The sequence below is a fragment of the Lachnellula hyalina genome (genome assembly GCF_007821495.1).
Source record: "Lachnellula hyalina strain CBS 185.66 chromosome Unknown contig00054, whole genome shotgun sequence".
In the NCBI taxonomy this organism is placed as follows: domain Eukaryota; kingdom Fungi; phylum Ascomycota; class Leotiomycetes; order Helotiales; family Lachnaceae; genus Lachnellula; species Lachnellula hyalina.
Window position 1 is genome coordinate 156378 of NW_022157168.1, and position 27537 is coordinate 183914.

Below are 27537 nucleotides of genomic sequence, written 5' to 3' on the forward strand. Positions count from 1 at the left end.
GAACCGGGCAACAAAGACCTGAAGTCTTACTCCGTTGTCGAAGGGTTCCCAGAGCTTGGCCTGGTTCTCCTAGCTGGTGCAAATGGGAAAATATATTCCTACTGCCTAGGGTCGAGTCTTGAGGAGGTGGGAAGTATGGAGAGCAAGGTCGCCGATATGTTCAAGATTGTCGGCCGGCGTAGTAATGCGTTGCTAGTCACTACTCTTGCATCCGGCACTGCTACTCTATTTACAGTTGAGACAAACGGCCGCGGCTATGCTGGGTTTCGAAATCGAAGATTGTGTACTCTGCCTGAGAAATTCGTTGTTACCAGTGCCGGTATGAGTAATGAACTGTTGGTACTGGGTTCAAGGAATGGTTCACTTGCCATCTACGATCCTGAACAGTTGTACAGCCCATTGAGTGTTTGGATTGAAGAGGAATGTACTGCAGGAGATGCCATCACCGCCATTATCCCACTCCCTGCAAACCAACCTGAGGAAAAGACGTACTTCCTAACCACCGGCCGAGACGGACGCTATTCCATCTTCACCACTCTCAACGACAACCAAATCCAACCCATCCACCACGGAACACCACCCTTAGGCCCCAACATCGAAGGTGCATGGTTTACCAGTCCAGGTGGAGAATTAATTCTCTCCGGCTTCCGCAGCAAAAGCTTCATCGTATGGAACGAGACCCTGCAGCATGAAATCAGCAGCGTCGAGTGCGGTGGCGCGCACAGAAGCTATGCCTACTCCCCCCTCGGGCACTTCATCTACACGAAAGCTTCCAAATTCTACATGCACTCACAATCGTCCACATCATCTCACAAAGCCATCAAGCGTGGCGGCCACGGGCGCGAAATAAAAGCCTGTGCCGTATCTCCAGATGGCAACTTCTTCGCCACCGGAGCAGAAGACACAGCTCTCCGAATCTGGCAATACTCGGACAGCTCCTCGCAACTAGAGAACCGCTTCAACTGTCTCTCCGTAACGCAAAAACACACCGCCGGTATCCAGCACATGCAATGGCACGGTGCTTCCTACCTCCTCTCTAGCGGTGGCAACGAAGAATTCTTCATCTGGGCCATAACGTCCATCCCATCCCCCGGCATCGGGATTGGCATCATCTGCGAAGCCAGCTGCCCTGAACAGAGCGCTGAGAAAGACCTGCGGATCATGTGTTTCGACGTCTCGTCGCTGTCTTCCGGAACACTGCTTATCAGCGTGGCGTATTCGGATTCCACAATCAAAATTTACGCGTATGCGAAGACGACTGGGTTTGAGCTGCGGGCTAGGGGCAGGTATACGAGTTCCTGCCTCACACAGATTAGACATGTGGAGGTCGGGGACAGGCGGGTCAGGTTGCTCACTGCAGCGACGGATGGATATCTCACGCTTTGGGAGAGCGAGTTTACTACGACAGCGACGGCGCTTACAGTGCTAGAGAACAAGAGAGTGCACCAAAATGCCGTCAAGGCACTCGATGTTTCCTCTCTAGGTTCGAATGGAGATATGCTTGTCGCAACAGGCGGTGACGACAACGCGCTAGCATTCACGCTCTTCTCTCGCAACAGCAACTCATCCCGAACTTTTATACTCCGCTGCGCGCACGCGGCTGCCATCACCGGTCTTACTTTCGTGCCCCAGTCTAAACATAAAATGCTGAGTGTGGTGAGCTCGGGCAATGATCAGAGAGTTAAGGAGTGGGTGATTCATATTCCAGACGGCGATGGTGCGGTGGAGATTAAGGAGAAAGGCGATGTCTTCACGTCCGTCGCTGATGTAGGAGATGTGGCGTTTTTGAGAGGTGGGGAGAGGGGCGAGGGCAATAAGGTGATAGTTGTGGGAAATGGGATGGAGGTCTGGAAAGTGTCATCTTAGGCTCAAAAGTTATTAGATCAAGATCTTCGCTACCTTGAATTTCCGTTGTTGTCTTCTCTCTACCTAAAGTACCCTAGGTATTTAAACAACGAACATCTACACATATTCCATTCCCACCACAAACCGAAAATCTGCCCAGTCTGCAACAAGAGAATTCGGGCTCCAAGGCTAGCACTTAGCACTTGATTGCCGATATATCACACACTATATCTGTGTATACATACCTTCGACACGCATTCAGTTGCTTATTCTTAACAAAATCTGCTGTCATGGTAATCTTGCTGCCGTTGTTGAATTTCCTTCATTCGTTAAATACCTAGTGAATAAGCAAGCGCATTTGAACGTCTATGCCCATGGCCACTTCTTCGTACGTCTTCGGAAGAACTAATCCATCCAGCTCCCGGTCACTTGGGTACCGTGAAAGCTAGCTTCGGAAAGGCTACTATACCTACTACTGTACGAAAGAGGACATAGAGGACTAAGGTAGGTAGTTGCCACAGTATCTGGTTGCTAAGCGCAGATATGAGTTTTCCTACTAGGGAGTCCATGAATACGGTGAATAGACAGTGGTATTCAACACCCTCTGATCTAACGTATGTTCATCTACCGCTCTACCTCGAGCGGTGGGGTATTTCCATATTCTACAATCCCTCGCTTCTTGAGAACTCCTACTGTTACCAACCCGGTCATATATCATCTCATCATCGTACACATCCCCATAAACCACCATCGCATCAATCAACATCATCATCATCCGTATCTACAACTCCATTCGACGGCCTATTCTGCTTCGCAAGTTCGAATTCATCCTCTCCCTCTTCCTCCCCCTCATCTCCACCAGTCTTCGCCTTCTCATACCGTTCCCGATCAGCACCACTCATAAGATGCAGCGGCTTGCCACCCTCAACACCATCCTTCAAAGTGCCATCCTCAAGCACATCTTCCTTCAAATACAGCGTGAAGAGTACGACAAAGAGCACGGTGTCGGTCTTGCGGTTCTTGAGCACATATCTGAGCGTATGTGAGCGCTTCTGTTGTTTCCTGTTGCAACGCACGTAAAAACAAACGGTTGGTTTTCGCTCCATTACAGAGATAGGGAATGAAAGAAGGGGGTAGGGGGGTAGTCGCTTAGGTAAACGAGGGTAAAAGGAGAGGGAAGGCGACTAACCTTAGACCTTGACCATCCCAGTATTTCATAATACGAAGTTTGAAGCCAGGAAGGTTGAGGGCGAACTCTATGAAGGCCATTAGTTTAGGGGCAATGATGCTGGGGGAAGGGAAAATACCATTGAAATCCAAATAAGGATTGAAGAAATCACATCCATACGTCCTACCCGCCTCCCATTCCCACGCCTTCCTATTCTCCTCGTTCAAAAAGTACTTCTTGCGCGCCGCCGTATCATCAGGAATGCCGCTCTCCTGGCGATGCTCCAATCCCTCCGCATCACCACCCTCCTCAAACACCAATCCCGCCTCTGCATCCTGGTTCTCCGCCATGGAACCAACATGCAGTGTGTTCACACTGCTAGCAGCAGGCCCATACAAATACGGCTTCTCCGCATACACATCCCCATCCAGCCCAGGATCGACGGCCCATCTCACGATCCGGAGGGCTGTACCGAATCCAGGCGGCAAGCGGTCACGGATCGGGTGGTCGAAATCATTGCCGAATACCAAGTCATCTGCTGATATGGAGGTCTTGGGGGTGAATTTGAAGGTTATGCTGTATTGGTCTTTCGTGTGCTCTGGAAGGGAGAAGTAGGGGCTCGTTTGAGGGGAAGAACGGGGGAGGCCTCTGTATTCCTGGCAATAGATGTAAGTGAGTGTATTATATTATAGGGCCAGTAGAAGGGGCCATACTTGGACTCGCACGTTGAGATCAACATCCATAAGCTCTGAGGATATGGTGATGGGCTTGGGATTGTTGACGGGCACAATCTGGTGTTTGGTGATGTCATATTCAGAGCCTGCCGTCACCTGCAGGATATAATTGTGTGCCATGTTTTCTATCTTCCAATGCTCTTGATGCGTAGTATGTGTCTGTTCGTATTTGGGTTGGGTATTCTGTTGAGGGAGGCGGGGTTAGTCAAGAGGCGTCAAGTGGATGTGCCGATTGCTATACTGTACAGTAAGGTATCTTTATCTTTATGCTCCAGAAACAGGCAATTGACTTGTGCTACAAGGATGCTGATAATGTTGGATTTACAACGCAGTGAGGATGGTGTAAAACGTTGTTGCGCTGTAATGACAGCGTTGCGCAAATATTTGTTGCTTGGGCTTGCCCCTGGTGCCCTTTCGCAGAGAATATTTACGGTGACGTAGTCAGGTAGAAGGGTGCTCCGGTGACTATAGCATGTGCTAGCTAGAAGATGTTTGCGAGGGACACCGACTGCACAAAAGACAGACATATGTTTTACGTGCTCCTAATTAATTGCCATAAATTGACTGCCCTTTCTATCGCCTTTCTCAATTAAACAAGTAAGCTGGTTGTTCACGAGACCATGTCCCAAGCCTCTACAGAACTTCGCTTGTTGCTAATTATTATTTTCTAATTAATATTATATTCAACGACTACATACTTCTTGCAGATTAAATCATTGTTTCTAAAGATATTTACAGAAAACAAACCTCATCCCGTTCAGGGGTAAAATGGCAATGCCGATTAAGCGACATGCTTAGGATGTCTCGTTGACAGGATTGTTGGATGGCGAGAGGAACTGGTCTATGTCGACTCGTTCGAAGAAGCTGATATGTCCAAATTCTACCCAATACTGAGCCAGTCGATTATGTGAAATCATGATCAGCTGACTCTCGATGTATTTGTCTAAACATCTGTCAGCGATGGTGGAAGTCAAGGAATGATGTAAAGAACTCACCATCTCGAAACATCCTTGCTGCAACATGCCCTCTACTCTTCACGATCCTAGCACCATTGAACCTCGCCTCTGTTGCTGTACGAATGAATCCATCCTTCCCGATATCATCGGAGATGAATGTGTATTCTCCTCGCGGCACATTCGGGTCTCCGGTTAATTTGATAGCTTCTAGGCTTCCTCGGTAGATCCTTTCTTCTACCTTTCTTGCTTCCCATTCTTCCACAGTCTCGTCTTCGGCCTGCACGACGGATGCTTCGTCAAAAGGCTCGTCATCGGGCTGGTTGATGAGCAAGAATTCGCACCCGTGACCACTGAAATCACCCACCCATATGCCTCTGTATGGCTTCTCTTCTGTGGGAGTATAGACCTTTGGATCCAGGGTGGCATATGTATAGACTTCTTCACCAAGGTGAACGCCAGGACCATTTTGGCTGGTCATTTCCATCCATCGTCTGATTCGGAATGCCTGGGTCGACACTTGGGAACGCTTCTGCGGTTTGTGTCCAGAGCCAACAAAGGCTTCTTGGCTTGCAGTCCGTACACGCTGACGAGCTGGGATGTTCGGTGGAGGCCAGAGTTGCATGTTTGGACGCACTTGTACAGCTCGAGTCAGTAAGAAATTTGAGAATACACCATTTCTTTCGTTGCTCTGCATCGTTATCTCGACGTTGGAAGAATGAACTGATCTGGATTTTGATGAAATCTGAGATGCCGAGGACCTGGCATCGAGGTGAACCACTGGATGGTCTAGATGTAGACGGCACTTTGGGGTGAAAGAGTGGATAAGGACCTCATCATCTGCCTCCCATGGCTCAAAGGCTGGAGCAGGTCGTTCCGCAAGCAATCGATATCCTTCCAAGCATCCACGGCGAGGATCATAGCGAGCGATAATGATCTTACCCGTGAGAAAGTAATCACAGAACCATATCTTGTACTTTGATAAGAACCAATATGGATCATGGGACACGTAAAGATCTCGGTAGCTCTTACACGGAGATGGCGACGTAATTTGGACTCCAGGAACATTCTCCTGGACGTGACGGTACCAATTGATGTCGGATTTAGCGTGGGCATATAAAATGTGGCAAACTGAGGATATGATGGCGAGCTCGGTAGGATCCAGGAAGCCTAGGATGTGATCAATAAGCTCGGAAGGGAGAGCTACCAGGTAGCTCTGATGGGGCTTTGCGGGAAGAGGTGCATCTAGATAAGAGGTAATATGATCAGCCATGAAGTTTACAGTGAACCTGAAGGGGGAGATAGATTGAAAGATGACGTCTTGACAGCTTCATTACTATGGCAATAAAGCAAAGTCCAAGTCGGGTTTGGTTTCAGGGCAAGCTATCAAGTCGGACATACCTATTAAAGGACATAACTGAATAGTTTCACGGCTTAACTTTCCATTTTGGGTCGAGAGGAGGGAGTTGTCGTCTACTCTAGGAAGCTCCCTCTCGGGCTCCCTTGCCTCTACAGATTCCAATCCCCACAGACTCTCATCGCGGCCGGGGTCAAGCCGTCCATGGAGGTAGGTATGATTGTTGTCCATGGGAATATCCAGGGTGGGGATGTTTCCCTCACACGACGTCGAACTTCCGGTGGGGTCCATATTGCTTTTAGTGTTGCTCGTGACTAGGGCAGAGGACGAGCAGAAGTCCTTTCTTTGTATGCCCTCCTTCTCGTATACTTCTCCTGTAAAAGATTTTGAGTGTCCTTATTTTCCTCAAATTGGAAGGTAAGGAAGGATCAGCTAAGTTTTTCAACAGATGTGACTTGATCGACCTTTTTCTCCGACATACATGGGGGACGGACGCACGGATATCTTTTTAAAGGCCAAGCTGGGGCAATGCGGAACGCCACAAGCAGAGCAGAATAGAATCGGGAAAGCACGGTTACCAAGTCGTACTGGCTATGTACGCAGACTTGGCGGGGAAGGGAAGGGAAAGCAAAATTGGTGTACGATATTAATTAACGATGGAGAAAGTTTGGTGAGCTTCCTGATCGAGACAGTGGTGATTAATGCAATGCGTCGCGGCACTTGATCGGCTACACTAGGGGATGGGGAGGGGAGGTTAGGATTGAGTTTAGTACGGGTATAGGAGACGGCGGATTGATATACTATCTGAGGATTAGGTATCTGGCTTGGGCAGAAAGGACCCAGATGTGTTACATAGTCTGACTCGTACAGCACAATAATGGAATAATGATAATAATAATAGTAGTAATAATAATAGTACTTCTATCTTAGTACAGACCGCCTACCTACCTACCTACCTACCTACCTACCTACCTAGTGGCTAGTGGTGTCTGACAGTCCAAGTGATCTAGATGGTGGATGTCGCCCAAACCTCGATTGGCGATGCGATAATCCCAAAGCTGGATGTAGGATTAAGGGCTCGTTCTAGGAAGGTGCCAGTACTAAGTTGAGACAGAGTGCAGATATTTATCGTGCAGACTGCAAAAGGCCCTGCACGGCACGTACAGTACGAGGAAAGTCAAAGTCCTCAAAGGTGGAGGTGGAGATGGACTGAGAAAAAAGCACAGGCCGCCCAGCATACATGGCCTGTAGAGTAGGGCGCCTGGAAGCACAGTTCCGTGTATGCCGGCGCCGGCCAAAGCCCAGAAAGCACGGACAAGGGACAGGTCATGGCAGCCTCGTGGCTTTTGGCATGGGAGCGATTGTACCGAGTATAGCATGGATGCGAATCCTCGAGCTCCTCCATGTAGCAGGCAGGCAAAAGCAAAAGGGCGTGTACTGGCTTGGTGATTCCAAAGCAGACGAGTTCCCAGTTCCATGGGTCTGGGAATTCCCTATTGATCCATCCTCATCTCTACTTATACCTCTCGGTCAAGTGACCTACGGTAGCATCGCAGCTGTGACGGGAGTTGCAGTGCTGTGCGGGGTTCTCAGTCAAGTCCTCTACTCGTAAGGTAACTCTCACTCTCACTCTCATACTGGTAGCCGTGTCATACTCTATACTCTCCTCACAACTTCTAAATCCAGTCCCGACGTTGCTCAACAGTTCCCCCTATATTGCCATCCAAACGTGCATCCATGCGTATGTCTTCCCTCTTCCCCATCATCAAGGACCTCATCCCCATCGTCATGCCACATTCTGTCCACGTTACAAAGACCACAGCCCTAGATGAGGCGACGGGTCAAACAGAAGGCATGATCAGACAAGGAGCCATCATAGGCAAGTCTGACAAGATTTGCGCGTCAGGTGAGTTGCCGTGCCGTCTGATTTTCATGCAATATAAGCTCTGTAAGACTTAGTTGTAACTTCCTGAAGCAAGTGCAAGCCTTGCTACCACTGTACCGTGTTCGGCAAATGCTGCTCAGCCCACCTGCTTTAAAGCACGCACCCGAATTTTGTTGCAGCGTCAAGGGTAACAACAAGTTTGAATTCTTCTCCTATGTACAAGTAAATGCTTCAACCCAGTTTTTGAATTCCAATATCCACTCAATCAGTCCCCAGTTCTATATCTCACACAACACCATACCACCCATCTCCTATCTCTGCTCTTCTACCTACCCCACTATCCCCTCCCCTTACCACAAACTTACATACACCATAGTAATGATAGCAAAACCGCATACATCCTCCGCAGTCCACCATCACGGGTCAGTCTCAGTCTCAATCCATCAAATGATACCTGTCACACCTACCTACCTACCCGCCTCCATCTCCTCCATCCTCTCCCCCTTTTCCACCCCATCCACCCATTCAGCCACCCCCACCCATACAACTAACCCTCCACAGCGAACAAGACACAATAATCTTCGCCAAATCCGGCCACGGCACCATAATATCCAACGACGGCAAGACCCGCCAAGAGCTCAGCCCCGGCGACTTCGCCCTGATTCCAGCCTGGACCGAGCACCAAGAAGCGAACGAGGGCGATGAGGAGGTCGTCTGGATCATTACGCGGAGTGGAGGGAGTCCTGTGGTTGTTAATCTTGAGGGGTGGGGTGGGAGAATGAAATGAAATTAGAATACAAAAAAAGGTTTTGAGGGACGAATCTATCCATTTCAATATGGTATCCTGTGATGGTATTTTGCTCTTCCTTTTAAGACAATGAAGAAGAAAAGTTCCCCTCCATAACACCCGGTGAAAATCAGGCCGTCCTTCCATGCAATGCCACTTTTGCACATATTTCAGCTCGGAAATAAATGTATGCCAATCCGCTATCGTACTAGAACAACGAAGAAAAGTGCCCCCCGTCCAATCCTCGTCCAGAACCAATCCACCCTCCATGCAATATCATATTACGCTCAGTTATCCGTATACCTCGGTTGATTATCATCTTGCCAGTTCGCAGCTGGTGTCTCGGGCATTGCTCCGTACGCTCCTGGCGTAGGCGCGGCATAGTAACCTTGCTGAGCGCCAGGAGTAGGAGCATCCATAGCTTGTGGCGTTGGTGCTCCCCATCCACCTCCGCCACCGCCTCCCCAGCCAGGAGCAGGAGTGGGTGCTGCAGCAGGAGTAGGCGCGTTGTACGGTGCTGGTGTAGGAGCAGAGTAGGCGCCTGGTGTAGGTGCGTTCATTGCCGCAGGAGTAGGCGCGGACATGTTAACACCAGGAGTCGGCGCGTCGTATGAATTAGCGCCCCAGCCATTGTTAGATTGCTGCTGGTTAGAGCCCCAATTGTCGTTTGATGCTGGCTGCTGATAAGCGGGTGTTTTGGAACCCCAGGTATCGTTGCCACCGCCGCTGTAGCCAGGTGTTTTTGAGCCTGCCGCAAAAGCATCTGACATCCCGTATGCTGGAGTCTTGGCCCCTGATGACCAAGCGGGTGTCCGGTTGCCGCCTCCATACGATGTTCGGCTACCATCGTAAGGATTGACGGTGCGAGAGCCATCAGCCCAGCCAGGAGTTCGACCCCCTGCATTGTCACCAGATGATTTCCAGGCTGGTGTTCGTCCTCCATTCGCAACCGCGGGTGCTTTGTTTATTAGTAGGAAGATGCAATGATGGTATAGAGAACTTACTTCTTGCACCCCATGCTGGGGTTCGCTCGACTCCACCGGCTGCTCCTGGGGTGCGTCCGCCGTCCCAACCACCTGGAGTAGCTGACCCGAGTCCACCCCGTCCTCTTGGTGTGGCACCCCCTCTGCCACCACCAAATCCACCTCTTGAGTTGGGATTGAACTCTTGGCCTGTAAGTTTGTCCTTGAATGCCAGATCATCCTTTGAAACATTTACAGTCTTGTTCTTCGTGTGCAGTTCAACTCGAGCGTTGCTATCAGTAGCCTCTTTCACAATTCCAAGCAGACCTTTATAAGGTCCTTTTCGGATGGTGACTGTCTGACCAATAGACCGATCTCGACCAAAGCTTTTCGGTGGAGCCATATCACCACCGGTGGCTGGGTTTCGCTTCATTGCCGGATTCATCGAGGTAAGATCAGGACCGGTGGAAGCTGTGACAGCACCCTTTGCGGCGACACTGGAGACAGCAGTCGTGCGAGTGACGAATACGCCAGCATTTTCATTCTGCGATGGGTTTCGTAAAAAGAGGTAAGCTCGGTGGATGTGAATGATCTTGCCAGATCTGGCTTCGCCGCCGTTCTCTTTAACCGTTTCGTCGAGGCGAATTTCATTGCCATTGCGATCGGTAGCAACTGCATGTCTCCGCTTTTCGAGCTTATTAGAGATCTGAGATGGCATCACGGTCCGAGTTTGGTTGTTCTGGTCTAGGACTACGAGCGATTCTCGGTCCACCTTGACAATACAAGCAACTGTTGATGGATCAAGTTGGACCAGATCCCAGAGCTCAAATTTCCCAAGTGTTCCACTACCGCCAGAATCACTGGCTTCTCGAAGATCCTTGCTGAATACTGTAATCTCGGTATTTCCATGATCACTCAAGAGAGTAACCCTGTCCTCGCTAATTTTGACAACCATTCCAACTTCGTCTCTGAACCGACTGCCGCCAATGACTTTGACGTGGTCACCATTCCTAAACCTCTTTCGGAGTCCTTTTACAGGTACTTCAATTGTCTGGCCCTTCAAATCGCCCTCTGAGACTGCCATTGTAACGATATCAGCTTGTACAGAGATTGCCTTCCCTATGACACCTTTCTGTTCGCCCTCATAAACTTCAATAATATCGCCGGGCAAATATGACGCATTTGCAGTGCTAGCCTTCAGACTGGCAGCCAGAGCATTGAGATCCAAATTTTCGGTGCCGTCTTCCGCACCAGACGCGAATCTCGTTACCTCTTCCAATGTCGGATTGACATCTTTGACAATGAGGGTTTGGAGTTTTACCTCCTTTTCGCAGTAACCGTTGACGTATTCATCCCCCGCATAGTTCCATGACTTGGCACCTGCAGTCCCACCGCCTAACAACTTGCTATGTCTTTTTCTGGCTTCAACTTCGCTGAACAATCGCTGGGGCGGTCGAGGGCCGGCTACTGGTCGTTTTCGCTTCGCACCAAACGCATCCGTAGGTGCATTTACGTCCTCATGTAGACCGTAATCAAGCCGAGGCACAAATCTAACCCGTAATTCAAGGCCCGTATCTGTGACATCAATAACTTGGGCGAGATCCCCGGCGTACTTTGGAGGCCTCTTCAGTCGCACGTACGCTCCTGGTTCCAATGCTGGGGTTTTTGTGACACGAAGAAGGTCCGGCATCTCCTTGATCTCGACAAGCATCATCTTCGTTCGAGGGTATACATTCATCAGGTCAGTCAGGGCAACCATGATATCCGCTTGGCGCTGCGCCTCTACATAGATGAATCCCTTCATTGTTGAATGAGTTCCGCCTCGTTCGAAGGCAGATGTGATTGCCAATTCTTCTTTAGTCCCCATCCTCTCCTCGATGCGCTTCATGATCGCGAAAACGGCCTCTCTCTCCTTGCCTTCCTTACACCTAACAGCCCAAATGCTTGGATCATCCACACTGGGAAGTAAGAGTCGTTTTGGTACCACCGCAGAATCTCCCAGAGCTCTTCCGGTTCGGATCTTGGCGTATCGCTGTCGCAGGATTTCGGCTTGCTTCTCAGCATCTAGGCTTGCTTCCATCTCACGTCTCCTATCCAACTCCCTGTGTCTTCGATCATCTGTCTCGCCGCCCACTGGCAGGTCTGCCAAATCGTCGGGATGTGTATCGGCAATGAAGTTGTCTTTAAGTTCATTAAGCTCGTCTTCGTCATCCTCATTTTCATCTTCATCTTCATCAACCTCAGCTTCCACGTCGAGGAACTGATTACGTCGCTCGCGCCGGCGCTTTCTTCGATGACCCTGTGAAAGTTAGCACTGATGCCTGGAGGCATTCGCGCGCCGGGAGTAGGTTCCAAAGCAGCAGCCCAAGCTCAAGTCCTGTTGATGGGTTCCGATCGGAAGGAATCAAATGCGTACTGTAATCTCTTCTTCATCATCGTCTTCTTCATCTTCTTCGTCGTCATCATCTTCTCGAGGCGCGGTTTCCTCGCCTTCCTCCTCGGGATCCTCATCTTCATCATCATTTCCAGCATCAAGTCGATCTTCGCTCTGTCTCCTAGCAATCGCTGGTGAGCCGTCTACACGTCCGGGCGACGGCATTGTGCCGGATCCGTCAGACGCAGGAGAATCAGGAGGGGATACATCTTCGGAAGGGCTCGCCATGGTTTTATTGTCGAACAGTTGACTGAAATTCAAAGAAAGATATTCTCCCTTGAAGCTCCCATCCACAACAACGGAACTTAAGTCTCTTAGTCTCGCGCTAGGATAAGCGGTTGGGCCTAGCCTAATACGGCTACAGCACCATTGAAAAGTGGACCGCCTGCAATGGAACCATCTGAGACTCTCCTGTACCATTATCTACCCCATCGGCGGGAAAGCTATTCGGACTAGATGAGAATCTGAGAATTTCAAATATCTTGATTATTCCATTGACTTTCGGCCCCCGAAATAAGATAAATGCCAGACCTGACGAAACTTTCGCGTGTCGTCCTACTGTACTGTCTAAGGTAGATTCCAGAGCGACTTAATACATCTGTATTCTTGACTTATTCTCATATTATTTTCTTTCTAAAACAGATGCCACATGTTCATTCCTCTCATGCTATCTTCCAAGACTAGTGCTTTTCCCCTATAGTACATGAGCATTCATCCATCCATCAATCCCAGATGCCCGGATATTTCATGCCACCAATCGTAACCCGAACGCCTGGCTACACAATGCGAGTATTAAGCTCCTCTCTCTGTCGGTCTATGATCTGCTCGAAGAACATCAAAGCTTCACGCCCCATATACCTCTACCCCCGCTAACTCCAAGCCATTCGCTTCCATCATTATTCAGACCACTGTGTGGCGCCCAGCTTATGTTTCCAACTTCATAGTCGCACTGCCAGCTTGATGTTGGTCCACGAGAATTGTCCGCAGCTTGGGCTCCATTGATAGCTGGACCCGGTGGTGCATGTGCAGTACTTTGTTGGAGTAAGTCCTATTGCAACGAATTAGCACGGTAAAAAATAAACTGTCTGAAGAGAGCCAATGGGCCTGGAAACTAAGTACAAGCCAGAATGTACTCCTAAAACAGCTCTTGGACTCCCAGCGCCCTCGAAGATTCAAGTGAAGTTATATGGGAATAAGCTTACCCAGATAAGCACCGACGAATCGTCACCCCCCGAAGCCAGAGTCCCTCTTCGAGAAGGCGACCACTCAATGCAATTGACAGATGCGGAATGGCCTCGAAGCTCTAGTAATGCTTGCCCTGGTTGCCGTACATCTAGTATCCGGATAATATTTGAATCTTGAGAGAACGTAGCCAGAAGATGTGTATCATGTGGTGAAGCAGCTAGTCGCAAAAGTGGAGGTGCGTATGACATTGTTTGCTGGGCGAGCGTTGGACTTATCCTTCCCCCGCCAGGACTGGCATCTATATTGAGATCAGCATGGAGAATAATATGACACGCTTGATTACTAACCTTTGTCATCCTTAGCTGTTGGTTCGTATATGATGGTGCTGTGCTCCAAGCTCCGTAAGTCAAACATACGCACGCTGCCATCTGCACCACAGCTGACGAAAACGTCAACACTATTGGCACAGAACCTCACATCGAAGACCTCTTTATCGTGTGCAATCAATTGGGTCTTTGCAGTCAACGTTGGTATATCCCAGATCGTACAGGTCGTGTCGATGCTCGATGTAATGATAAGACTGGGTGAAACTGTATTCCAATCAAGAGAAGTCAAAGGCGCTGTATGCTCGGGCGTTTTCGAGTTGGACAGCAATGCTAAGGGAGTAAGCTTGCTGGCTGGTAGATCTCGCCCCTGGTTGGAAGATCTGGTAATGGAATTCCCTGGAGAAGCAGATGGTGTTTCGGAAGGCAAAGACCACAACCTTAAATGGTCTCCAGATGTGGCTAAAAGATCTGTCGATTGCTTCTGGGATGATGGAGGTTCCCACAGCAAACGTGTTACCGGGTAAGAGTGTGTTGCTTCAGCAATCTTTACAAAGTCTAAGCCGTACTTTGGAGAGCCCGGCGTGTACGATTCGGCTGGGGTAGGGGTAATTTGAGAATCGAGAATCTGAATCTGTTTGAGAATGAAATATTAGTTATCTGCAAGTCTAGATCCGGAATTTACGGCATATGGAAACTCACAAAATTGTGGCCATCTTCCAAGTAGCTTCCCACAGCCACCTTTCCAGCATCATGACCCTGAGCTGGCCACTTGCACCAATCAAAAGCATATATAGCCCAAGGCGCAAGGTAGTTACTATTCGTAGGGACCGCATTTGCGCCGTCATATGAATAGGGATTGGCTCCTGGAATGCTGTCGTCAAGACCAGAGTCCGCACGAGGACGGATATCAGCTAAACCCAGTGGAGTATTGGATACCGTTCGCTGCGCATTTTGCGGGGTGTACTTCTGGTTTGTTGGAGACGTGTATTGATCGGTACCGCCTGGTGTTGTGGCACCAAATGAACCATAGCCCGCGCCATCAAAGCCTGCAGGACTAGATCGTGTGTAATTGTGCGATAAGCCTACAGTTGAAGATCGAGATGGTGTCGAATACTGTTCTTGAATCGAAGTCTGAGAAGCCGTAGGGATTGTAGATCCTGAGTTTGCTGACATAGGACCCGGTCTGCCTGGTTGCAGAGACCCAGGAAGCTGCGCACCGCCCTGATACTGACTACTTCCAGGAGTGGCTTGTTCAACACCGATACGTGGACCAGCAGGTGTATAATCCCTAGGCGACAAAGGATCTCTTGGGGCACTCATATTGGTAGCGTTGGAGCCCAGGTGAAGCTCATCGAGGTTTCGGCGACGAGGGGTCTCAAACTGTTGTGCGTGGTTCATGGCGGAGGGCGAGTTGGTAGAAGAGATGGGGTGCTGCAGACCGTAGGAGGAAGGGGGCGCAGACTGGCCTTCGGAGCTGTTCATATTCATAGCGGTATTATTGACGTTCCCACTCGCGGGGTAGAGTCTATCAGTGCCAGCTGTCGTAGTGTTGCCCGAAACGGCGTGGGCGTCAATGAGATTGCTCCCAGGGGCTCCAAGAGAACCTAGATTTGCAGCTTGTAGGATGCCAGAAGCAACACCAACCGGCATTTGCTGGGCATTATGTTGCGACGACGACGACGACGACGAGGCAGGATGGCTGGAGTGTGAATGCAAGTGAAAGGTCATTGTCGTGAGATACCGTACCGTACCTACCTATCCCTCTGGTGGCGGTTACTACCGAATTAGGTACTGTACTACCGTACGGCGTACAGTGTAAAGACAATCGCTGCACTACCCAGGCTGCCAGCCCAATGCTGTGCTGTTGCTGTGACCCTTTAACCGAGCACATGCCAGCCGACGAGGACGAGGCTGGAACTACAACTCTGCTACTCGAGTACACCTACGAGCTACAATCAATCTACTGCCGTACTATTTTGTTTACTTCAGCAACTCGGCGGGTCAACTGCACTACAATGATGGTTTCTGTAGTGTAAAGACATTTACAATCCTTCCAAGGCCACATACTCGGTACTACTCCTTCAGAGGGGATACCGGCCCCCAGATTCATACCTGTTCATGATGCCAAGTTCAAAGGCATTGCCGTCCCTACTTCTTTTACCACCTCCTCCTACAACTATCAGCACAACCTCCCTCTCCGCTGCCTATAAACCATCAATAACGGCTACAATCTCAGCTCTGAAAACTCTCTCCATCAGTACCGAATTGCTCGTGGTGCTGCCATGTCCTAGCATCCATGATCGACTACAAGCTCCAAGGGCAGCACTGTACGATGATGCCCAGCATATTCTCGCCGGGCTCTACAGCCTCTTTAGCAGTGTTTGCGCGAGGCTTGGGGCTGATGTTGCATCAGAGTCCCCGGGTTCCATTGATGCTCGAATTCTATTGTTAGACTACAGTGGATCCCAGACGTTCCCAGACAATTATGCATTTGATCCTTTTATCGCTGGCCCCATCATTGATCTTCCCACCTTTGCATTCACCCGATATTCTTGGAATCTGATTTTCTCGGTCGATGGAGAGGAAGGCCAGAAACTGTTTGCCAGCTACTCAAGTCTTGCAAAGAGGACCATGTCTCATGTTAAAGGTCACGTGGAGATCGTCGGAGGGGGCGTGAGTATGGTTCGGAGAGATCTCGAAGCTATTCGACCACCTCCAACTTCGTCCAACGTCCATAGTGCCGTGATTGTTGGTGGGACATTTGACCATCTTCACGCTGGTCATAAGCTCCTACTTACGGCCACGGCCCTCCTACTTCAACCAGCCAACAAAGTGTCGGCCACCAGCCGAAGATTGATTGTTGGCATCACTGGGGACGAGCTCTTGAAGAACAAAAAATATGCGGAATATATGAAAACCTGGATACAACGGCAGGATGACGTTGTTGACTTCTTGCTTTCAATTCTGTCTTTTACACGCTCCCCTCGAGACGAGGCAATTCAAACTTTATCCTTCGACGAACCGGTTCCGAATGGTCGAGCGATACACACCAAACTAAATGCGAGCTCCATCACCATCGAGTGTGTTGAAATTCAAGATCCTTTCGGGCCTACTATTACAGATGAGAGTGTCACCGCACTTGTTGTCTCAGGGGAAACTCGATCGGGCGGCCAAGCGGTCAACGATAAGAGGGGAGAAAGGGGTTGGAAACCTGTCGATATTTTTGAAGTTGACGTATTGGATGCAGAGGGGACCGAAGACGGAGATAGCAAAGCGGAAAGTTTTGAATCGAAAATCAGCAGTACTGAAATAAGAAGACGCCAGGCCGAGAAAGCTCGCAATTCGTCGCTTTAAAATGCTGACACGCCTCCTGAGAGTTTAGGGGTGTTTGAAAGAATACAAATTCTCCCTAAATCAATGGTTGGGTCTTTAACATATCGAAATCATAGGTGAAGTCTTTGCAAGGTAGACCTCGCAGTACCGTTCTTTGGATGAAAGTCAGTTCTGGAAACACTTGCCCCGAGCCTTCTTGCAACGCATTTCCTATGACAAAGTCCCTATGAAGTGATTTCAGGAACTTATCTATTGTTCAAGAACCTTCCTTCCTTTTCTTCAAGAGCTCAATTCAGGGATGGACACGCGCTGACTAATGTAATGCAAATGCAATATTTGAAATGCAGGAGGATCAAGCACCACATTGAATCCTCATGTCAGAAACCGATATTTGGCTGCAGATTGGGGAGAAAGATTCGGATGTGTGATAAGCAAAAATTGTTGCGTCAGTCACAATATGCACATGCACATGCACATTCTAGTAAAGATGACAAGGGTGGACGGGGGAAGATTCCTGCGTTACAACACATAGTCAGGGCTTGGGAAGCGCAGAGCTTAAGGAGAATATTGGGAGTTGGGGGAGCATAATTGCATTGAACCGGTCGACAGGCGTCGCGGCCCGCTCCCGATGACCTTGCGATTATCGAGGATCATCTCAGTCTACTGCAGGTTTTAAGCGCCCTGACTTTCAGCCAGTCAAGTCCTCCTTTTTCCATGAGCATGCGAACCATCATCCATGTCGAGTATCAAAAACCGCAGTAGCCGGCGGCTCCTGTCATCAGCGCCTTCTTTGAAAATGTGTCTGTTCACCATCGAGTTTTGCTTGCTGTGGATCTTTTGCGACCGCTATTTCATGCAGTCTTCCTTCCTTTTCATGTGCATACAGTACGCTATTCGTCACGAGTCCACCGGTGCAACCACCGGATGTGGCCCGCCCTTAATTATTTGCTGGCAAATATGCAGCCATCACTACCGAGATGCTTGCTAAGTCTCTCCCGTCGAATCGAATGACTTCGAGGGCTCTAAACCAGCAAATCAAAAGCCCCGACGATCACATGACTGATCATTCTCCCAGTTGTCTGGATCCCATCTGCAGCCAGGGTATGTTCCAGCGAATGGTGGACATATCTGCCCCGCCCCTAAGGCTAATCTTCTTCCCTTCTTTTGATTGCTAGACGCATAAATAGCTCAGAGAATCTCTCACATTAACCCGGGTTTTGTGGAGTGTGCCTACTCTTACCATGGTAAGCTGTCACCTTCATCTTGGCCCACATCCTGGGTTTATGCAAATCATCAAGAAATGCTTGTCCCAGGTATTGGTTAGGCTTTGCAATAGTTAACAGGTGAGGTTATTCATCCGGCGGAACGGGACTAGTTTTGATGTTCTGAACTAGATCAATGGGCCCACCACGATCTAACCACATGGATTGCAGTATGGCGGTCACGCAAAAGCCTCAAGAGAAGATATTGCGCGAGGTGATTGATAGGATCCTCGTTCATTTGACGGGTATTGACGACCTAAAACCCGTCGACGAGTTGGGAGAAGAGACACCTATCCAGCGATACATTTCGTGCATTCCAATGGACAGGCAGCGGGATGTATTGCGTTATCGTTCGGTCAACAAGACATTCAATGATGTTTACAAAGATCGGTTCCACCATGGAAACCCTTCATGGGATGTCTTACCGCCAGAACTCAAGGAGAAAATTCTAGACTATCTCGTTCCGAAGCCGAATATCCTCACAATTGATACGCGAAGTTATCTCAGCCTAGAAAGCTTTGCATCTGTGGAACCTGGTGCGCCGTATGAATCAGATAACCTTTCAAACTTCGTAGGTAATCACCAGATTCTTCTGTTGGTCTTGCCTAAATGCTGCTCCCACAGGCGCTAGTCAACAGACAATGTCGGGAACTTGGTCTCAAGCGGCAGTTCGCACGCCTTACCGTCGATTTCTCTCTTGAGGGGTTTAATAGATTACAACGTATAGCGGAGAAGAACATTCTGGCGAAAAACGTTTTGAAACTTTCATATATGGTGCCTCGCTTTTATCTACAGGGTAATTTCAACTATAGTACAACCCTCTTTCCAGCTGACAAAAGCTTCTAGGCAGACCAGGCTTCGAAAGACTACTTGCCGATCAACAAAGAGAGACGGAGACACTTGAGAGGCAACTTCAGGAGAGACGCCCGAGGCAAGTAACGAGTCAGATTCGTGCCCGACTCGAGCAAAGTAGATTCCATGAAGCGCGAATTAAAAAGCAAATGGAAGTAAGTCAAGTGTTATTATTTATTTTGCAACAAAGGTCATTTCCATGAGCTTTCGCCTTCGATCACTTTCGTAGATAGTTGTAATTGTTCAGACACTCATCGCTGACTCCCTCCCTGCGACAGAAGGCAGAGAGCCAAAGACGGATTGTCGGAGAGGATATGGATTTCGAAGTGCTAAAATCTGCACTACAGTCTTTCAAGAATTTACAGCAAATTCGATTAATGCCGCTTGAAAACGAGAACGATAGACATTGGTACAGGTTTTTGAAACGATATCATGCTCCAGATGCAGAAGACTTCAGTGTAAGCAATTTCTCAATACAATATATCGTTTTAATGTCTTCTCGAACAAGCTCTGGGTTCTCGCTATCCCATGGAGGGGCCCTTTAGACGTTCTTGAATCACAAATACATTTCTTGCTCATGCAATGCTGACTTTGAGAGCTTGCAGTGGGCAGCCGCGTGCGAACGTGCGGTGAACACGTTGGTGGAAGCGGTGTTGCAATCAAACTCAAAGGTCGAACGATTCTCTTGCCGGTTGATGATCCTCCAAACACCACTGTCGCTCACACGCGACTCAGAGGTCACAATGTCGACTGGTATTGCACGACTGAAATGCCTAGAGCTGCATGTCGTGGACCGCATGGATTTAGCCGAAGTGAGAGCCCAACTATCCGGACTCTGCAAAGAAGTTCTCAGGCAAGCTGTAAATCTCGAGGGGCTGCATATAGGATTTAGGGACCGAGTATCACTTCCACTAGAAGCTGTGTTCAACAATGTCAGATTAGAGAAACTCAAGTATGCCGGCATACATATGTGGTCTCTGCATGATGAAGAGGTCACAAGCTTCTTGCGTAGGCACCGCAACAGTCTCAAGGCCTTACGTCTTCGGAACGTGTATTTGAAGGAAGGTAGCAGATGGGACAGGATCCTCAGATTTATTCGACAAGAACTGAAAGGTTTGAAGTGGATTAGTCTGAGAGGAATCGGCTACTTCGATACGTTTCCTACTGGGGCAGTGTTTGATGATTCCGATTCAGATTCAGATATGCATTTGAACGATACAAGCGAATCCAATGAGGAAGACGACGAAGGGGAGGGGCTTGGGACAGATCATTCTAGCGATGCACCACTTGCAAGTCAAATGGAGCTTGAAGGAGTAGATATCAATGGATCCGAGGATTCAGACCCCGATGAGTCTGATATAACAGAGTCTGACGAGACTGAAGACATTGGCTCGGAGAGCGATGGTGAGAATGACGGAGAAGGCAGTGAGGTTGGGCAAGCTCTTCATGACAACTTTATTAGTGATTCTACGATGGTTTATCATTCAACAATCCCAGAAAGCCCGGTCAATAGTCAACACCAATATCAACGACTGCAGTCCGACTGCGCTTGCTTCGATGGAAATGGCAATGCGTGGAATGACCTTGATGACGATGGTATCAGGGTAGGAAAACTGCAATGGAAGCGATGGGAGAGGTGGGCTGTCAAGCGCTGCGAGTTGCACGATGAAAAGGTTTCATAACCGGGGTAGCAGACAACACATCTTCATTTTTATCAAACCGGGCCTTCGTTCGATTCCTACCTCGAAAGCTCGTTTCTTAAAAGCATTTCTCCTATTTTAAAAAAGAATTTGACCGCCATCTGTTTTTGTTAGCATTAGATTCTCTTGGATATTCTCGAGAACCAGGTCCTCGGGACATGCTAAGAAGGGTAGATTATGACTTACCAACAACAAGGTCCGCTCCTTTAGTTCCACGTTAGCCGGTTGGATAAGGATTCAGGGGCATTGATAGGGCCATACCATTCATATACGTTCCTGCGCTGGATGATAGAAGAACGACAGCGCCTGTAAGCTCTGATGGAGCTCCCATTCTCCCTGTTGGATTCCGTTCCGCCCAAATCCTGCGACACTCAGCTACCCCGTCTCCTTCATTCAGAATCGTATCCGCATATCCTGGGCTAATCGAATTTACTCTAATTCCATACCTTGCCCACTCCGCTGCTAAGCCATTCTTCAACGTCAAAAGGGCAGCTTTGCTGACGTTATACGCAACTTGAGGCTGAGGGTAGTTGACTCGGTGGCCAGAGATTGATGCAGTGAAAACAATGCTTCCACCGGTACCCTGGGCAATCATCTTTTTGGCAACAGCTTGAGAGACCAAAAAGCAACCGGTAGTATTGATATCAAGAATCTTTCGCCATTGAGCAGCTGTCATGTCGATGGCGTGGTGGCAGCCAACAACACCGGCAAAGCAGAGGAGCACATCGATGGATCCAAGGAGGCTAGCAGCCTCTTCGACCCCTTTCGCGACAGCCACATCATCCGTAATGTCGACTTGTTTGAAAGCTATCTTTGCTGCTGGGAACTCTTTTTCTAGCTCCTCGACCTTGGCTTGTGCTTGAGCCGGATTGACATCAAAAATCATTAACCCAGCCAGCCCATGCTCAAAGAGGGCACGAGCAGCAGCAAATCCCAGAGATCCTGCTCCACCCGTCACTCTGATATATAAAGTCAGCTCTGTCTTTTATAAGATGGAAAAGTTTGTTACATGGCGTTTCCTTGAACTTCGAATCTCAACTTTGCTCTCCCTTCAGCATTGACGGAAGCGGGTAGTGGGCGTGGTGGTGCTGTCTTTGAAGTTTCGTCTCCTTTGCTGAATACCATCTGCGGTAACACCCGGGAAGTTAAGGCATCCCGTTCCGATGTTGGTGCCATGGTTGTTATGGGGTATAATTACGACTTAAATACAGTGATTTGATCAAAAACGTTTCTTCTAATGCGAAGATGTATATATTTCAGTTATACTGAGGTAGGCTTGGAGATTCCGGGTTTATAGTTAGAGTCTTCTAGTCGAAATGATGCGGTAGAACGATTAATGTAACCTTTTGAAGATGGCGAACAGCTCCTTAAACTTGGACTTGGACTGGACTGTTTCCGAGACTTGAGGCAACACTTTGATGAGAACAATGAGCCAAATTTGATCTTTGGGGAAGAAATAGAATTCTTTTATATCTTCTCCAACTTCATCGGACTTCTGTCACCCGTACCAGCGGGGCAAGTCAGCCGAGGGGCAGTTATTACGAGAAGCTCCATACGAAAAAGCTTACCTGAAGCTCATTACCACACCCTCCAGAAGCTTGATATTTGTTCCATACTGAGTATTCGAGACTCATCAGAGCCGGGAAATATTCACATGACCATAGTTCTCAGCATAGCGAGCATGGATAGTTAATATATTTTCAGATGACCTTTTTAAACATGTGCACACCCAAACCGCTAAGAATCGCAGCCTTATTACAAGAAGCTTTGCCCTTCGCTCCAAGCCTCTGCATCACTTCTTTATAGGAATATGAATATTTCAAAACCTTAACAAGCTGCCAGAGCAAACAACATCATATGCACTCCAAAGTTTACCCAGCCACAAACAATGTCACCAACATCCTTCTTCTCCCGTTCCCTCTCCCGCGACAGCTCCCAAAGCAACCCTCTCCTCCCACAAGACTCCCACCGGAACTCCTTATCCCTCCAGAACCTTTCTCCCCGCGAAGCAAGCTCCCGCACAGCTTCGCCCTCACCTCCTCCAGATTTCTACAGACACTCGAATCCCCAGCACACATACAACGCATCACCAAGCCCTTCTCCCTCTCCCTCCAGAGCCAAAGCCCCAGCCCGCAGAATCCAGTTCGCCGCTCCTCCACCCCCAATAGCTACCTCCGTCTTTCTGCAACCACCTACCAAATCCCACAAGCATGAAAACAAGGGCTGGGATGCCCCGTCGAAGAGGAGCGGGAGTCCGCAGTTGCGCCGCGGGAACTCGATTATAGACCCTCTGGCGAATCTCGAGAGGAGGGAGAAGGCAATACAGCATGAGCTACAGCTATTACTTGATGCGCAGTCCGCGGGCTTGGTACAAGGGTTTGGAGGTACGGGCGAGGAGGGTAGTGATGCGGGAAGTAGCACGCCTACATCACGGTCTGTACACGCAAATTCTGCGAGAAGTAGAAGTCGCAATGGAGGGATTGTGCCGGTGCGGCAGCCGAAACGGAAGACGATTGGGTTAAAAGGGGCGCGGAGGGGACTACTACGGGATATGGGAGAGCTGGTTGTAATCAAGAGTGAGGAGGTGGGGATTTTGGATGAGGAGATTGAGCGGAGAGGTGAGGTCCTTGCGCAGGTCGCGACATGGGAGAAGAGGATTGATGGCGCCAGAGAACAGCTTTCTGGGTACGCTGGGGACGAAGGAGGAGGTGAAGAGGCTGCGGAACTTGCAGAGCTACGGACTGAGGAACGGGCCGTGGAGAATGAGATCAGAGAGATGGAGGATAGGCTTCTGCAGATGAAGGCAAGGAAACGCTGGTTGGGAGAGCAGGTTAAGGAGTCTGTGAACCGCCGTGAGGCGAGGCTCAGTAGCTATCGAGGAGCGCTGAGGGAAGCGGAGGGGCAGGTTAAGGAGTTTTTGAGACGGCCGCCAGTTCCTGTGTCTGTAATCATGGGTGATGAAGAGGGCTTCTACGCGCTGCCTCCTAGTAGGAGGACGCTCGGTATGGCTAGGGAGTGGTGGCTGAAAGAGTCGGCTTCCCTTACGACCAAGAAAGGAGAAACGGAGAAGGAGAAGCAAGCTCTGGAGGAGGGAGCGTTAATGTGGGAAGATGCTATGGGTGTTGTCAGTGAGTTTGAGGACGAGCTTAGGAAACAGATGAAGAGTGGTGAGGCACAGGACAAGCAGCTGTTCAAAAGTCAAGTTGGGAGGATGGGAGTGGTTATTGAAAAGCTTAAGGATATCATGGGAACGGCGGAGGATAGAGGTTGGAATCTGTTGATTTGTGCTGTAGGGGCTGAGTTGCAGGCATTTACAGAAGGAGAGGGGCTTCTGAGAAGTGCGTTGGAGTTTGCGGAGCAGCAGCAGAAGGATGATGATGAACCAGGTGGAGTTGCTACAAATGGTCTGAATGAACTGAGTGGGTTGGAGGATAGGAAGGCTGGAAAGGCAGCAGAAAGTCAAAGAAGCGAGAGCGTTGAGCGGGAAGAGAGTGAAGATGATGATCCCAACCTGGCGGAATTGATGATTGATCATGAGAGCGGGGATGTAGATCAGAGCAGCGTATGATACCAGAACCAATTTCACCTATTGGATTAATATATTTAATCGATTTGCTTTCTCTCCTATTTAGAAAATTACATCCATAAATACAATGTCCAAATCGTGCAAAACAGCCCAGTAAGAGGGGTATAAAAGTCTCGGCAGAGTTGAGGGAATATGAAGAAGCCAAACCACTCGTTTACCTCCGTTAGAAGGTCACACGATTTGGGATTTAGAAGAATCAACTGCCTCTACTTCTTCCTCGTGTGAACTCTGAGTCTCATGTCTCACATTTCACGTGCATAGCGCTTGCGACTACGGAGTAAAGTCCGAAGTTCGGGTATAGTCGGCCCCTCGGTCGAGAGGGGTGTTGATTCGGGGAGAGTTGAAGCGGAGTGTGGAGCAGAAAGATTCGAAGGAGCACTTGTTTGGGTCTGCATTTCTTTTTTGGCTGGATATGAATTTTCCCGTTATCCTTGAAAGAATTCTTATATACTCCATGATTGAGAAGAAGGACCTTTCGCCTGCGGTGCACCCAAAGACTCAGTATCAAACATTCTATACAAGACAACCCAAGAACGCCAAAGACTCCTCGAATGGCCACATCCCCTTCTGCATGCCATATCCAACTTCGTGTCCGTTACATGCCATCGTGTCGATACCCTACTCCTCCTGGGAACATGGCGAGATTATCTCTTCCTCTCGAAAAAGCGGCTGGACCCTGCGAATGCCACGGATGAATCCATCACCCACTCGCCCACGCCGAGGTACTTTTCGATCCAGACGTTGATATCTTTGCTTTCCGTAATGGTTTCTTTCTTGAAACTGCGAATATGATATGTTAGCCAATGTGTTTTCAACTTATCACCGCCAGGCCTTCAACGCGGCTCCGAGTAACACCCCTCCCAGTCCCCCAGGATCGACTCGAGCGAAGACTGTTCTTGCATATGGGTTGTAGGGAACGTACGTTAAACCGGTCGATCGTCTCATGCCAGCGAGGAAAGTGGAGACTAGGAGAAGAAATCAGCGGGTTTTCTTGAAGCTCATAAGATGTAGGAGCCTCAGAGAAGACATACTCAAAAGCGCATCAAACGCATAGTGAGCTACTTTTCCGACCTTTCCCCACAAGCCAAATGTTAGTAGGTTGAGCAGCTGGGTTGATTAGGATCCAGTCACTCGACTTGGGGGGCGGGAAGACTGACAACCATGGCTGCGAATATGGGTATATCTGCTTCGAGGAAAGAGATGGTGGCTTGGTGGTGATGGTGTATGAGCTTGAATACGGAGTATGGAATATGGAACGGTAAGAGTTGATCCTCCTGCTCTCTTTGTTTTGCAAGACAAGACAAGACTGACCGTGTCAAGAGGCAATAGGGTACACGGCAGGTGCGATTAGCGATGGCGGGACAACCTGCAGGTGCACAGCACAGCTAAATGTTCCTGCCTCAGGCGTATAAATTACCTACGGTAAAACACGGCGGTATCTAGGTACGGTAAGGTCAGGTAAGGTACCTACCTATCTTATCGATAATACCTATAAATGTACCCACCGGGCCGAATTGCACTGGCGGCTCAACCCTCACCAATCATTTATTGCGTGGGGTTGAAGCTGCGTGTTTGCGTGTCTGCGCATCAGGCCTTTTGTCCCATCATCTCACCATATCATCTCCCAAGCAAAGATTAGAGAGTATTCTCCAAGGAACCTGTGAGTACATCCCCGATCATTCCGCGTTGTATTATATATTATAATATAAATTCGCTTTTACCCCGTTGATTACGCTCTCCTGTCACTTCAACTATTACCCGCATTGGGAAGGAAATATTTGTTCACGCTATTTATCTCAACCCCACCAAGATAAACTTAAGATAAAACGGGTGAGAGTTGACCATTTTTCTTCCAGGAAACCATCATCTTTATAAATCGCCAGGCAGTCTTGCTCATCCTACCATCCTACCACCGTCGTCGATACCTCTTCCTCTACGCTGTATTCCTAGAAATAAATTCATTTAGCGAACGACTCCGAACCTTCTACCTCAAAAGTTCCCGTCGCACCAGCCCACCTCCTTCCTTCATCATGGCTACCGCAATGGACCACCTCTCATCGGGCTCGACGAAGATCGAGTGGCTCTCGCAGCTGAACACCGAATTCAAGCCCACGAAGAATTACCGCCGTACTTCAATCATCTGCACAATTGGCCCCAAGACAAACTCCGTCAAGGCTATCAACGAGCTCCGAACTGCCGGTCTCAATGTTGTTCGCATGAACTTCTCCCACGGTTCCTACGAGTATCACCAGTCCGTCATTGACAATGCCCGCGCAGCCGAGAAGGCCCAGTCTGGGCGTCAGCTTGCTATTGCTCTGGACACCAAGGGCCCCGAGATCAGAACTGGAAACACTGCTGGAGATATAGACATCCCGATCGCGGCCGGCGCCGAGATCAACATTACCACCGACGACAAATATGCTACTTCGTGTGACGATAAGAACATGTAAGTTGGGGCTGAGCACTACAGAATCTGCTGCTTCCTTCTTGGCGCACTGAGACTAATCGTGGCTAGGTATGTCGACTACAAGAACATCACCAAGGTGATCGAGAAGGGCCGCATCATCTATGTTGACGACGGAGTCCTTGCCTTTGATGTCCTCGACGTTGTTGACGACAAGACTATCCGTGCCCGTGCCCGGAACAATGGCAAGATTTCCTCCAAGAAGGGTGTCAACCTCCCCAACACCGATGTCGACCTTCCAGCCTTGTCCGAGAAGGACCAAGCCGATCTCCGATTTGGTGTCAAGAACAACGTTGATATGGTTTTTGCCTCCTTCATTCGCAGAGGAGATGACATCAAGTCTATCCGCAAGGTCCTTGGAGAAGATGGAGCCCACATCCAGATCATTGCCAAGATCGAGAACAGACAAGGTCTAAACAATTTTGCTGAGATCCTCGAGGAGACTGATGGTGTTATGGTCGCTCGTGGTGACTTGGGTATTGAGATCCCAGCCGCTGAGGTGTTTGCAGCCCAGAAGAAGATGATTGCCATGTGCAACATCGCCGGAAAGCCAGTCATCTGTGCCACTCAAATGCTCGAGTCCATGATCTACAACCCGCGCCCCACCCGCGCCGAGATCAGTGATGTGGGTAATGCTGTTACGGATGGTGCCGACTGTGTCATGTTGTCCGGTGAGACTGCCAAGGGTAGTTATCCAAACGAAG

The 27537-nt window shown here is 49.2% G+C and overlaps 10 protein-coding genes across 10 annotated transcripts; 4 read left to right on the forward strand and 6 right to left on the reverse strand.

The window, feature by feature from the left end:
* Positions 1 to 2600: 2600 nt before the first annotated feature.
* Positions 2601 to 3930, reverse strand: LHYA1_G005292 (UPF0590 protein; the record flags this gene model as incomplete). The annotated part of the gene is made up of 3 exons (XM_031150240.1): positions 2601 to 2907; positions 3035 to 3669; positions 3727 to 3930. Coding segments are annotated over 3 exons (1146 nt in total), but the record flags the coding sequence as incomplete, so codon positions are not given.
* Positions 3931 to 4541: 611 nt separating this feature from the next.
* LHYA1_G005293 (uncharacterized protein) lies at positions 4542 to 6348 on the reverse strand (the record flags this gene model as incomplete). Its single annotated transcript, XM_031150241.1, has 3 exons — positions 4542 to 4690; positions 4743 to 5945; positions 6102 to 6348. 3 exons carry the CDS (start codon positions 6346 to 6348, stop codon positions 4542 to 4544), a joined length of 1599 nt encoding a protein of 532 aa, XP_031005946.1.
* Positions 6349 to 7794: 1446 nt separating this feature from the next.
* LHYA1_G005294 (uncharacterized protein) lies at positions 7795 to 8729 on the forward strand (the record flags this gene model as incomplete). Its single annotated transcript, XM_031150242.1, has 3 exons — positions 7795 to 7963; positions 8319 to 8364; positions 8504 to 8729. 3 exons carry the CDS (start codon positions 7795 to 7797, stop codon positions 8727 to 8729), a joined length of 441 nt encoding a protein of 146 aa, XP_031005950.1.
* A 287-nt stretch (positions 8730 to 9016) lies between these two features.
* SPT5 (Transcription elongation factor SPT5) lies at positions 9017 to 12353 on the reverse strand (the record flags this gene model as incomplete). The annotated part of the gene is made up of 3 exons (XM_031150243.1): positions 9017 to 9687; positions 9734 to 11990; positions 12108 to 12353. 3 exons carry the CDS (start codon positions 12351 to 12353, stop codon positions 9017 to 9019), a joined length of 3174 nt encoding a protein of 1057 aa, XP_031005951.1.
* A 607-nt stretch (positions 12354 to 12960) lies between these two features.
* LHYA1_G005296 (putative WD repeat-containing protein) lies at positions 12961 to 15364 on the reverse strand (the record flags this gene model as incomplete). Its single annotated transcript, XM_031150244.1, has 4 exons — positions 12961 to 13173; positions 13328 to 13608; positions 13658 to 14267; positions 14336 to 15364. 4 exons carry the CDS (start codon positions 15362 to 15364, stop codon positions 12961 to 12963), a joined length of 2133 nt encoding a protein of 710 aa, XP_031005948.1.
* A 393-nt stretch (positions 15365 to 15757) lies between these two features.
* On the forward strand, positions 15758 to 16990 carry LHYA1_G005297 (Uncharacterized protein; the record flags this gene model as incomplete). The annotated part of the gene is made up of 1 exon (XM_031150245.1): positions 15758 to 16990. One exon carries the CDS (start codon positions 15758 to 15760, stop codon positions 16988 to 16990), a length of 1233 nt encoding a protein of 410 aa, XP_031005949.1.
* A 4010-nt stretch (positions 16991 to 21000) lies between these two features.
* On the reverse strand, positions 21001 to 21959 carry lxr1_2 (NADP-dependent mannitol dehydrogenase; the record flags this gene model as incomplete). The annotated part of the gene is made up of 2 exons (XM_031150246.1): positions 21001 to 21742; positions 21793 to 21959. The coding sequence occupies 2 exons, from the start codon at positions 21957 to 21959 to the stop codon at positions 21001 to 21003; spliced, it is 909 nt and encodes a 302-aa protein (XP_031005952.1).
* A 712-nt stretch (positions 21960 to 22671) lies between these two features.
* Positions 22672 to 24351, forward strand: LHYA1_G005299 (uncharacterized protein; the record flags this gene model as incomplete). Its single annotated transcript, XM_031150247.1, has 1 exon — positions 22672 to 24351. The coding sequence occupies one exon, from the start codon at positions 22672 to 22674 to the stop codon at positions 24349 to 24351; it is 1680 nt and encodes a 559-aa protein (XP_031005953.1).
* A 662-nt stretch (positions 24352 to 25013) lies between these two features.
* YIL156W-B (Uncharacterized protein) lies at positions 25014 to 25532 on the reverse strand (the record flags this gene model as incomplete). The annotated part of the gene is made up of 4 exons (XM_031150248.1): positions 25014 to 25200; positions 25292 to 25334; positions 25401 to 25476; positions 25527 to 25532. 4 exons carry the CDS (start codon positions 25530 to 25532, stop codon positions 25014 to 25016), a joined length of 312 nt encoding a protein of 103 aa, XP_031005942.1.
* An 867-nt stretch (positions 25533 to 26399) lies between these two features.
* Positions 26400 to 27537, forward strand: ace-8 (Pyruvate kinase; the record flags this gene model as incomplete). The annotated part of the gene is made up of 2 exons (XM_031150249.1): positions 26400 to 26815; positions 26885 to 27537. Coding segments are annotated over 2 exons (1069 nt in total), but the record flags the coding sequence as incomplete, so codon positions are not given.